Here is a 12263-nt window from a genome sequence, read left to right as displayed (position 1 = left end):
TTAGTTTCAACATATGCTAAATTCAATAACATCCGAGACTATGAAGGTAAGATTTTGTCCTAGTCTGCCTGAATTGAAATGGATTATGCCTATACCTTAGTTTAATATTTACATAGAATTTGGTCAGAATTTTATATATCCAGTCTTTCTCCTTAAATTATTAGATAGGACAGTTTAATGCAATTTCTGGTTACTTTCACTCTCGTAAACTGTCCACATTTTTTAGAACAGATACTGATTCAGTGACTGTCATTGGCAAAGTGGGACTGGGAGAGATTGGATACAGTTGTAAATTAATCTGTATCTCATATGTGTCTAGATTTAAAAAAATAAAGTAAGTAAATAGATACAAACTATCTGAGTATTGTTGAAATAATTTAACAAGTACTCTTCTCAATTTGCACTGCAGGAGGAGAATGCAGTTAACAGGCGAGGTTGAAATGCTTGAAGAACCTGATGCTCTTAATCTGGAGAGACAGTTGCGTGAGATATTACATGAACTCCAGCTTAAACGTGTAAATACTATTTTTATACAGCATCTTTCTGAGTATTTTAATGATGAACTTTGGATTTTATAGTGTATTAAATTTAAATTTTTTGAGGCTAATGTTTAAGTTTCCATTTGCAGTTTCATTTCATAATTGTTACTTCTCTCTTACATTTTTTCAAGCTTTTACCATTCTCCCTATTGAATACCATATAAAAATATTATTGCAAGGGTTTGTTCATCTTAATGGCATTTGTCATTATAGTTTGAGTGCTTCACATACAAGCTGAATGGGAAGGTTGGAGATACAATTCATTTTAATATGTGGAATTTTGCTAACCAAACTCCACATATAGGAATCAGTCTTCTTAAGGAATCAGTCAGAATACTAAATCCCCTTTTCTTTATCAGCTAGAAGTAATACCTGAGCCCATTAAACTTGGTAAGGTTTCTGGTCTAAGCATTTAAGTACAGAATGACAAGATGTATGTTTACCACCTGTCTGTTGTGAAATCTGCCTTACATTTTTTTTTTTTTGGGCTAACAGTAATTTCAGGAACTTGAACTGAAAGCTTATGGCTAAACTATTTTGATATCATTTTCTGAATACTACTTTTTGCTGGAATACTGGAGTTTTGGACGAGTTCAAGAAAAATTTTGCAACTCTTTTTAAAAAAACCAGTACAGATGTAAGCTCTAAATGAAAACACCCCTTTTGTTTCATGAATATGGAACATTTCATATAAATAATTCAGAGAACAAAGAAGAGATGTTCACTGCACTTTCAAGCAAAAGCTGAAGCTTTGACAATTAACCACACTCATCACATGATTAGAAGATTGGAAAACAGTAAAATTACACTGCGTTGCTTATAGGGCAGGGTTGCTTTTGTCTTGGACATGCTGTACTAGATATGTCTGATCATGAAGGACTGTGGTGTCAGCTGTCTGTACATAACAACATAGACAATCCTCAGAAGTACGGGGAAGAGCAATCAGATTGACTAGTGAATGAAAATTGAACCATTTAAAATTTAAATTCATGAGCTTCACTTAATGATTGCAATGTCAGTATGGGCAACAGAGCCTGTGAGTGCTGCTGCAGTGAAGTAGTAATGTGTTAGAGTAGTTCCTGACGGCGTTGATGCTGCTGCTCCTGCTGCAGTTTTAGTGGTTTTTGTTGTTGATGTTGTGCAAGATTTGTTTACGGTGTGTATCAAGTAGTAGTGGAAACTGGCTTGGATGAAAGCGAGCAAGTGAAAAGGGGGGAGAAGTGGCACCAAATGATAATTTGACTTGTGTGGAAAAATGTTCTTGAATCATCTCTATTCGTGCGACTGATGTTTTGATATTGGCCTTGATCCTGCCACAGGCATCCTTGCTCAATGTATGTAATGTTACACATATTGATATGCCTGAATCATTGACCTGTGTGTCTGATGGGATTACTAAAAAAGCCACTGTTAAAGGTATGACAAACTATAACCTCACATCCTTCCATATTTAGGATCCATTCCATTTTCTCCAGAAATAGCCCAGAATTTTCTGATGGAGTGCAGCTGTAGTGAAGTAGTAATGTGCTAGAATAGTTCCTGATGGTGTTGATGCTGCTGCTCCTGCTGTAGTTTTAGTTGTTGATGTTGTGCAAGATTTGTTTACGGTGCGTGAACTGTGGCTGTTGTAAAATTTAATTTTGCAATTTTCATTGCTGCCATTTCTGCTTTTTTTTCTACTTTGTGTGATCATATTAGGAATACTTGTAACTTCTGTGTTATGCTTTGGGAATATGGGCATTCCTCATACTGACCTTCAGTAGTCAACCAATACAAATTTTCTAGGAAGACAGATTTTATTAAGGTCTCATCAAGCCAGAGAAAGGCAAATTACAGAAAAACCGTCTAAGTCTTGCATTATTATTATATTTAAATCCTCAGTTTTCAAACAATCCCTGATTTTCTTATGTTGTCAAATATTCTGTTTTGTTATATTTGGACTGAAGATGTTTGTTAAAGATCTTCATTACAGAGTTTTGAATTGTTTTCTGTATATGAGGAGCATCTACAGTACCACTCACTTTCAGTTTAAATGTTGCTCCTCTGAAACTGTTATTTCTATCAAATCAGTGGGTTGATCTTGTCTGCCATGTGATTGTGCAGTAACTGAGACAATATTATTGATAGATGTGACAGGTTCACAGGTCCACTGATAGCCATCTTGATATTTTCCCTTTCACAAATAATTTTTTCCGCCATAACACCTTTTATTTTATTTTTATTTATTTATTTATTGTTCCGTGGGACCACATTTAGGAGAAGTCTCCATGGTCATGGAACGAGTCAATACATGAAATTATAACACGATTGTAGAAACAGATAAAATGAAATATAAGAAACATATTCAGGTGACAAGTCGTTAGTTTAAATAAAGAAAATCAAGAATGTAACACTGGAATTTGCTCAATTTTTTAGCTCTTCCAGGAGCTCCTCGACAGAATAGAAGGAGTGAGCCATGAGGAAACTCTTCAGTTTAGACTTAAAAGTGTTTGGGCTACTGCTAAGATTTTTGAGTTCTTGTGGTAGCATATTGAAAATTGATGCAGCAGAATACTGCACTCCTTTCTGCACAAGAGTCAAGGAAGTGCATTCCACATGCAGATTTGATTTCTGCCTAGTATTAACTGAGTGAAAGTTGCTAACTCTTGGGAATAAGCTAATATTGCTAACAACAAACGACATTAAAGAAAATACATACTGTGAGGGCAATGTCAAAATTCCCAGACTATTGAATAGGGGTCGACAAGAGGTTTTCGAACTTACACCATACATAGCTCGAATAGCCCGTTTTTGAGCCAAAAATACCCTTTTTGAATCAGAAGAATTACCCCAAAAAATAATACCATATGACATAAGCGTATGAAAATATGCGAAGTATACTACTTTTCGTGTTGAAATGTCACTTATTTCAGATACTGTTCTAAATAAATGGTAAATAAAGCGGCATTTAGTTTCTGAACAAGATCCTGAACATGGGCTTTCCACAACAGCTTACTATCTATCCGTACACCTAGGAACTTGAACTGTTCCGTCTCGCTTATAACATGCCCATTCTGTCTGATTAAAATGTCAGTTCTTGTTGAATTGTGGGTTAGAAACTTTATTCCCACAAATTCCTTCTTTCTGTCTTTCTTTCTTTGTATTATTCCAAACAGCGGCTCAATTGTAGTTGGCACTGCTCTGATCATTTTCTATCCTGTGTCTTATGCCTTTTCCTGTGACATCCACTGATCTATTGTAGTGTGTACTGCCTTGATTATTTTCTTTCCTGTGATTTCTGCTTACTCCTTTCTTATCTGCTTATTAGTAGTCCCCTGTGACTGGCTGGTCACACTTGATATTTTTAATTTGTTCATCCCAATGAGAAAAAAAACTTATTTTTCACGTACCTGTTTCTTCCCTCCCCATTTCAAAATTTACAGCAGTTCTTTTGTTTTCATTTTTAATTCATTGGTTGTCTGTGTCGTATTATGATTTGAGGCATAAATTTTTTTATTACGATGTTGTGTATAATGCTGTTTAAGCATAGGGTGAATAATTATATTCATTCATCATATTCAGTAGATCTCATCAAGAAGGAAAATCTTCAGGGATGTGGAACATTAACAAAAGACAAAGAAATCATAGAAAACTTAATTTGTATACTGTATTAACAAAAAACTATCACTATTCGCTGACAATGCTTCTCTTCTAGTTGACAAAGCAACAGGGAACAACTGGGAAACATCTGCAAACAATGCATTTGATGCATTCTGAAATGGTTTAACTGTAATGGACTCTCTCTAAATATAAAAAAAACCTCATTATGTACAGTTTCACACAGCACATAAAGAACCGGGGGATATAAATGTAGAATGTAATGGACAACAAATAAAGCAAGTTGACTTGTCTAAGTTCCTGGGTGTGTACATAGACTGCAAGCTAAATTGGTCCAACCATATCCTAGATCTTGAAAAAAGGCTACATTCTGCAACATTTGCCTTATGCATAATTGCATCAACCACACATAAGGAGAGCTGCTTCTTTCGGGTATTTCCATGCTCTTTTGGTGTATGGAATCATCTTTTGGGGCAACCAGCCCTTGGCAAAAAAAGTTTTTTATTGCTCAGAAGAGAGCTATATGTATCATGAGTGGTATGCAACCAAGGCATTCATGCGGGAATCTGTTAAGGAAATTACAGGTATTTACAATGATATCTCAGTTCTTATACTCCCTTGTATGTTTCATTAACAAAAACCACTCTCTTTCAAAACCAATAGTTAATATCATGGTCACAACACAATGTCAAAAGAGGTCTTTCATAGTAACCAGTCAAACTATACCCTTGTACAGAAAGGAGTAAATTATACAGGCATCAAAATTTACAATGCTCTACCCAGTGTCATCAAACGTCTTGCTCCTAAAACACCAAAGTTCAAGAGCAAACTGAAGGAATATCTAATACAAAAGTCGTTCTATTCAGTTAGTGAATTTTTTAGTTCATAGGAGCAAGCTTTTATTATACCACTGAGTTATCCATGCAATGTAAGCATAAATGAAACTATTTGTTGCTGTAATGTTATATTGTTGCTCAAATACTTTGATATTGTTAATCTGAATGTGTACACATAAGTGTTAATTCTGATGTATGTAATATGTTTTTATTTCTTCTAGTGTCCCATGTTGTTACAGTGAGTTTTTTCATGAATTAACCATATTGTGTGCAGCTGTATTGTTAACATTGTAAAAATACTGACTCATTCAATATCTTTCACATTTATAGTGTCTAAATTTAATCAAGTAAATTAGAAAGAAAGCTGCTACTTTGAGAAAAGCTGCTACTTTGAAAAAAGCTGCTGCCTTCTCAGTTTATTAAATAGCTGCTATTTATCTGCTATTGGTATGGTAGCTTAATATTTACTAGATTACAGTGGTATTTTTAAAGATAATGTTTTCTTATATCTGTAAATACTGAATCCTATTTACAATACATTACTACTTTTCATACAGCTTTATAATTAACACTGCTACTTACCATGTAGCTTACAGAACTTTTTAATCCCTGAATCTGGATATTCAGATAATTTGTAGGAAGAGTGACCAGTTAGGTATGTTTTTAATTTTATTTTGAATGTTTCTCTTACATGATTTTTTGTGATTTGGAGGGGTCTAGCAATCTCATCTGTATCTCTTATTACCACTTACATACCTTTTTTTAAGGTTTACCACCCTTTTTATGATCTCCTTTAAAGGTGCATTTGGTTTAACTGTTGTTTCTAGCTGCTAATAAGAATCTAATATCCTATATAGAAGTGATTTACACTTTATTTTATGGATGTCAGCTAAAATAAGTTCCATGTTTTTCTTATAGTTTTTTTTTGTGATCATATCCCTATGCGCAAATGTATTTGTAATAGGCAGACTCTTAGAAATTGTCACTTTATGCATTTTTGGTATCATTTCAGTTTTGTGGTTTGTATCTGTGTTATCCTTTTTTGCTGATGCATATAAGATCGTAAACAAAGTTTGACTTTTGGCTGTGTTTCATTCTGGTAATGTTTCCCTCAAGCTCCCTGGTATAATTTTTGGGAGATTTTATTTTTCGTTTTAATTCAGTGATTTCTATGCAGTGAGTGCTTTTAATGTCTTATTTCCTCTCTAATTACATTCTTAAGTTCTTTGATAGAGTATGGAGTAATTCTGATTAGTCTGTATGTGACTGGTGTTGATGCTTGCATGTCTTCTGATGCTTTATCACCCGAACTGTCCTTGCCAGTCTCCTGAGCTACTTAAAGGAAGTTTTTGTTAACTACATTTTCTACCCAACTGCTGTCATTTATTGTCGGTTATTTTCTTTAATTCCAAGGTCTTCACATTCCTTGCTCATTTTCTAGATACTCTTTTGGCTGTTGTCCAAATAGATTTATAGTCTAAAATGAATTACTAACATCACACATTGCACCATTTATTTTTAATTATTTTCCTTAAGACAGCACGGCATTTCTTGTAATATGTAATCAGTCGTCCTCCTCTTTTTAACTTAACATTTCAAATAGCTTCCTTTTACTTACACATGATATTTTGATTCCTTTTGTGATCCAGGGTTGCTTTGGTGTCTTATTAGTGCAGTAATAAAAAGCAATGAAAAAGAACACAACAAAAGTAAGATTGTTACTGTAATGCCTGTTATATGTTATAAGCTCATTACAGACTTCAACTATTGAATTCCCCTTTATTTTCACTGTTCAATTAATTATTAAAAACATGTATATGCCAACATTAGTGCCATCTGGTGAACTTACAACACAAACATCTTGTGGCTACTGTATATCAGCTTGTTTTGAACAGTAGTGCTACTGACAACATGACTCGTGCATATGATGTTATTTATATATATTTGATGATGCTGGTGCTGATTCTGCATTTAACATTTGACGATGCCACTATGGCTGCAGTACATTAGGACTTTGTTTTTATAAAACAGGTATGCCTCTTCATACTTAAAGTGCACAAATGCATGTATTTGTCAGTAGTACTTTTCATTATGACCTATGTATTGTTTTTAAGCTGTAGACAATCTGCGAGTATATTTATGTTTTTCCCATTTTTTGCTGCAGATCTGATGACGGCCATTATAGACTGAAACCGGTAATCTGTTAAAGAAAAGTTTTGTGACCATAGACGTAAATTAAAGGGAACTTATTGTATATATGGGTCACTGTTTTATTCGCGACAATGTCGCAGCTTGTGTTTTCCATGATACCATGTCACTGTACTCAGATACACCTTTCCTGTGTTATTCTGGTGGGAAAATTGGCTAAAGTACTCATGTTATAATTGTTAAGTAACATTTCAAATCATTTCTTTTATCTTAGTCTTTCAGAAAATTAATATTAAAATCTTGACTATTATAATGAAGACAATTACACATGGCTCAATGATCTGGTGCAGGTCTTTCAGTTGGATGCCACTTTGTCGACTTGTGTTTCCCTAACCTACCCCAGTTATCCAACTGGGGAAAGATGTCCTACATTTTAATACGTAATCTGAACCATGCGCCATGCCTGGCTAATCTTGTAAGTTAAAAGACCGAGTGAAAAACGTATGGTCTGACCAGGATTTGATCCCACAACCTTTCAGTTTCCAGGCCCACACTTTTCCCCTAGATCACCAGTCCTGACTTCACTGGTTATCATCTGTGTTCCTCTGTCTGCCAAATGGTGCAGTAATGATTTAGATTTCTCTAAGAATACCTCAATAAGTTTCTCAGTGGGACTATATAAAATGTATTACAGTAAAACTTTAATTTTAGGTCCCCTGATTTTATATTTTTCATGATTCTACACCATAAATTCATAGTCCCTGTGCAAAACCCATAAGATCAGTGCTAAAAATTCCTGATTTTACATTTCTTCCTTGTATGCTTTACCTCAATTCTAAGTTCTTACTCGATGTCTTGCTTGACTTCATCCTGTTTTCTTCCTATTGACATTTGATGTGACTGAACAAGTTATAAGTGGCACAAATGACAGATGGTTCACACCATGGGTGGTGGCAGAGTTAAGGGAATGTTTTGGGCTGTTGTGGACATGTGAGAGAGGAAATGCTGACATAATACATGATCAGTGTTGCCAACAAACTTGCAACATTTAGCTTCACCATGCAATTATGATACAACTACTACTAGATTCCAGCGGTAATGGAAAAACAAGACAGTTGAGTCAATACGTGGTAAAGGGCCCCAGCCACCACCTTTTCTTGTGCCACTTAAAACTCAGTCTCATCTTTTTGCGTGAATTTCCATTGTACTGTATTGAGCAACAATATCAGTCATCAACCTCTTAAATTAAAACACTGAGTCTTGAAGAATATGCTCACTCATAATCGAGGAAAAGTCACCCATTTCTGGATAGTGAACTCTTATTGGCTGGTGACCTGTTAAGTCACCCAAGAGCCAATACAGCCACCACACCACACTAACACATGTAAAATGAGCTCGCATACTGGATGTATGGAGAGGGGGAGTGTCCCTTCAATGACGGGAGTGCAGGTAGTGGTGAGAGCATTTTGTGAAGTCCTGAAAATATGCTTCTCATGCAAATGAAGTGCTATGACAGAGATGTCACCTGGAAATAGAAGAAGGGTTTTGTGAGAATACGTTTTAAAGACTTTTGTGTTCAAATCTGACACAATGCAGTTGCAACAACTACATACACTACTCATGTATACACTTTGCACCATACACTGTAGATTGTAAAGACTGGCAGCAGTCATAAAGAGCATGAAGGAAAACTGTAGTACCTGAGCTTTCTGTCAAATTTAGGTTTTACACAGTGTACAGAAATTCACTAAACTGGCTTCTAAGAAGCTAGTAATGTCAACTGGGAAAGTAAACTCATTTTTTTGGGTCTCTGTTTCTCTTGTTGTTGTTGTTGTGGTCTTCAGTCCTGAGACTGGTTTGATGCAGCTCTCCATGCTACTCTATCCTGTGCAAGCTTTTTCATCTCCCAGTACCTACTGCAACCTACATCCTTCTGAATCTGCTTATCAAGCCTAAAATGACACTTTAATGGTGGTGAGCACATGAGCACATGAAGTGCAATTTGTAAGAAAACTTTAAAACATTATCAGTGAAGATGACAAAGTTTGTCATTAAGCAGATGTCTTCATTTATGCTTATGGTTTAACCACTTAACTGCTGTGATATTTTTGGTTTAACTCATCATGTTCATAAGTTTTTTTTTTTTTGGTGTGAACATAAATGCATGTTTTGAGTGTATAATTTGTGATCGTAGCTTGTTGGAAAATAGCTCAATTATCTCGTCTCAGATACCAGTTTCATTTTTTTAATAAGTTTTTACTTGCTGTTACGTGTCTGTGATTTTTTTAAGAATTAATTAAATTCGTTATCCCAAATTAGTGTATAAACATTGTATTGTACATTTAATTTCCTTCACATAGACAGATTTTGTACAAAGTATTGGAGAGGATTGCGATTTTTAATCATATATGCCAATTACATGTGTTTTTGCTAGGTTTTTTTTTATTTTTTTATTTTTTATTTTATTTTTTTTTTTGGGGGGCGGGGGGGGGGGGGGGGGTGGTATTCACATTTTCCTCAATTCTGCATTTTCCTTAGTTTTGTGTTTTTTAAGTCTGGACTGCATGAAAATGTAAAATAGGGATTTCATTGTAATTATAAACACCTTGTCCACCAGCAGCAATTCAGCATGGGCTTCTAGTTGTTGAAGTAAGTACAAACTACTGGTTTCAGTAGATTTGTAATTGATTTTCCCATCATTCCATGAGGAATGAGGTACACGGTTCGTGTTGTCTGTAGTTCAACCATGCGTAGACGGTCCATACCGAGGTCCAATCGTGTCTGCATTTTTGCTTTGTGCCAGGAAGGGTCATGGAAGGCACCATAATGGCTATACGATACGTGAATGTCATCCTCTGACTGACAGTGCAACCATATCAGCAGCATATTGGCAAGGCATTCGTCTTTATGGCTGACAGTTCACGCCCCATCGTGCACATCTTGTGAATGACTTCCTTCAGGATAATGACAGTGCTTGACTAGAGTGGCCAGCATGTTCTCCAGACATGAACCCTATCAAACATGCCTGGTATAGATTGAAAAGGGTTCTTATGGACGACATGACCCACCAACCACTCTGAGGGATCTACGCTGAATTGCCATTGAGGAGTGGGACGATGTGGACCAACAGTGCCTTGATGAACTTGTGGATAGTATGCCACAATGAATACAGGCATGTAGCAATGCAAGAGATGTGCTACTGGGTATTAGAGGTATCAGTGTGTACAGCAATTTGGACCGCCACCTCTGAAGGTCTTGCTGTGTGGTGGTACAACATGCAATGTGTGGTATTCATGAGCAATAAAAAGGGCGGAAATGATATTTATGTTGATCCCTATTCCAATTTTCTGTACAAGTTCCGAAACTTTCCGAACTGATGTGATGCAAAATTTTTTTCATGTATGTACAGAAACATAGTATCCTGCAACTACAAATCAGTGAAGCACAATGTAGCTATACAGTGTACATGTGTGTGTGTGTGTGTGTGTGTGTCTTGTGTGTTTGAGGGTTCGAACTTTTTGCTTCCCATAGATTGGCTCACATGTGAGTTTTCATTTCCTCTTACTGTGTTCTGTTCCCTGTCATCATCAAACCACTGCTAGCCGGTAAAGTGCACGTCCTGACAGTGTATAGTAGTGGAATTGTCATGCCATGGCAGGTACTAGTGTGTCAACAAAGGATGCTCTTACACATGCAATGCCCCTATTTTTTGATTCCCTTTTCCTGGTATTAATTTGGAACAGCATGGACCTAGCATATCTGCATTGCCGGCAAGAGCAATTGCACCTGCAAATGGAACAACAGCATCAGGAGGAGATGTAAGTGCTGATGAATCAGAATGCAGAGTTGCTTCACACCCTTGCCCCTTTGGCAATGGGTCAGGCACTCATTGTGCAATTTTCTTCTCTGCCCCCGATACTGTTTGCTGGTTTCAATGAGTCTACAGAAAAATGGGAGAACTACTCGCCCTGCACTGACAGGTATGGCACATCACCAATCCTGCTGCCCTGCAGTATGGCTTTATACAAAGTTGTCTAAAATTTGAAGCCCTCTACTGACCTGAGAAACTCCCCTCTGATGACCTTTGCCAATTGATAATGCAGTATATTGGACACCAAACCCATATGGAGTGACATGGTTGCAGCTTTTTACCAACACCACAAGTGCATGGGGCAGTTGTATCACTGATTTGCAGGCTCCGTCACGCAAGTGTTATTTTGAGTGTCTCAGTATGTTACCTCTTATGCACATTCACCAATTCAAGACGTGGTTGTCCGTTTAATGCCTGATCCTGAGTTTCAGACTAGAGAATTGACCTTGCCTGACCCAACCATGTCTTCCACCGAGTCACCATGTGTGGAGGCCACTGATGGTTCTGGCACAGTGGCGTCATGGTGCTGCCTGTCATTTGCCTGTGCAAAGGACATCAGGTTCACTTTGGTTGCAGCATTGTAATTTCTGTATCCGGTAGTTTTTGGGCTCTTGTGTGTCATTCTCTTTCCACTCATTGGGTGAGATAGTAGTTCTATCCCAATTCTTATGTGTTGCCCATTTGTTGTGACTGCCAGCATTTGGAAGCCGTGTGTGTGGTATTCCATCAGAAAGGCCATTTGACAACTGTTTGTGACAGTTGGCGTGCCATGAGTCAGTTGTTGGAAGCTCCTGTGTTTTTGCTTGATTGTGAGTCATCCCTGATGCCCCTTGAGGGTTGCCCCTGTGTATTTTTCTGACGTTGTTTGTGGAGGCATGGCTGGTTACATTTCAAGTCAACACCGGAGTGATGGTTGACCTCATTAATTGAGATATGTACAGGCTCTTGGGATGCCCAGAGTTGCAATGGCCACTGCATAAGGTTGTTGCAGTCCTTTGAGGGGGCAATTCTCCATCTGTATACGTTATAAGAATGTGGAAGGGTAACTTAAATTGTTAGTGGTCATTTCACCTTTGGCTCAAAAAAGTTTTGGGCTAGACGTTCTTTGTGTTGTTTACTTCCATATTGTTGACAAACTGCATTTATAGTCTGATTAAGATTACTTGGTAGTTGACACTTCACGTGTTGGAGGTGTCTTCCTCCAATCTGAGCACTCAGCTTCATGCTTGAACTGCTTGCTGTTGCTAAACTACCACAGCAAATGATCAGTTA

At 36.9% G+C, this 12263-nt stretch overlaps 1 protein-coding gene across 2 annotated transcripts in view; it reads left to right on the top strand.

Moving 5' to 3' along the window:
* Positions 1-12263, top strand: part of LOC126483636 (myosin-11-like) — a 239549-nt gene that overhangs the window by 23171 nt on the left and 204115 nt on the right. For both annotated transcript variants that reach the window (XM_050106692.1, XM_050106693.1), the window contains exon 2: positions 410-515. In XM_050106692.1, the coding sequence (XP_049962649.1) occupies positions 417-515 (99 nt within the window). In that variant the 5' untranslated portion in view covers positions 410-416. The remainder of the gene's footprint in view (positions 1-409; positions 516-12263) is intronic.

Source organism: Schistocerca serialis, chromosome 6, assembly GCF_023864345.2.
Source record: "Schistocerca serialis cubense isolate TAMUIC-IGC-003099 chromosome 6, iqSchSeri2.2, whole genome shotgun sequence".
NCBI lineage: Eukaryota > Metazoa > Arthropoda > Insecta > Orthoptera > Acrididae > Schistocerca > Schistocerca serialis.
The sequence above is the reverse complement of the archived record's forward strand: the minus strand, read 5'-3'. Positions and strand labels throughout refer to the sequence as shown.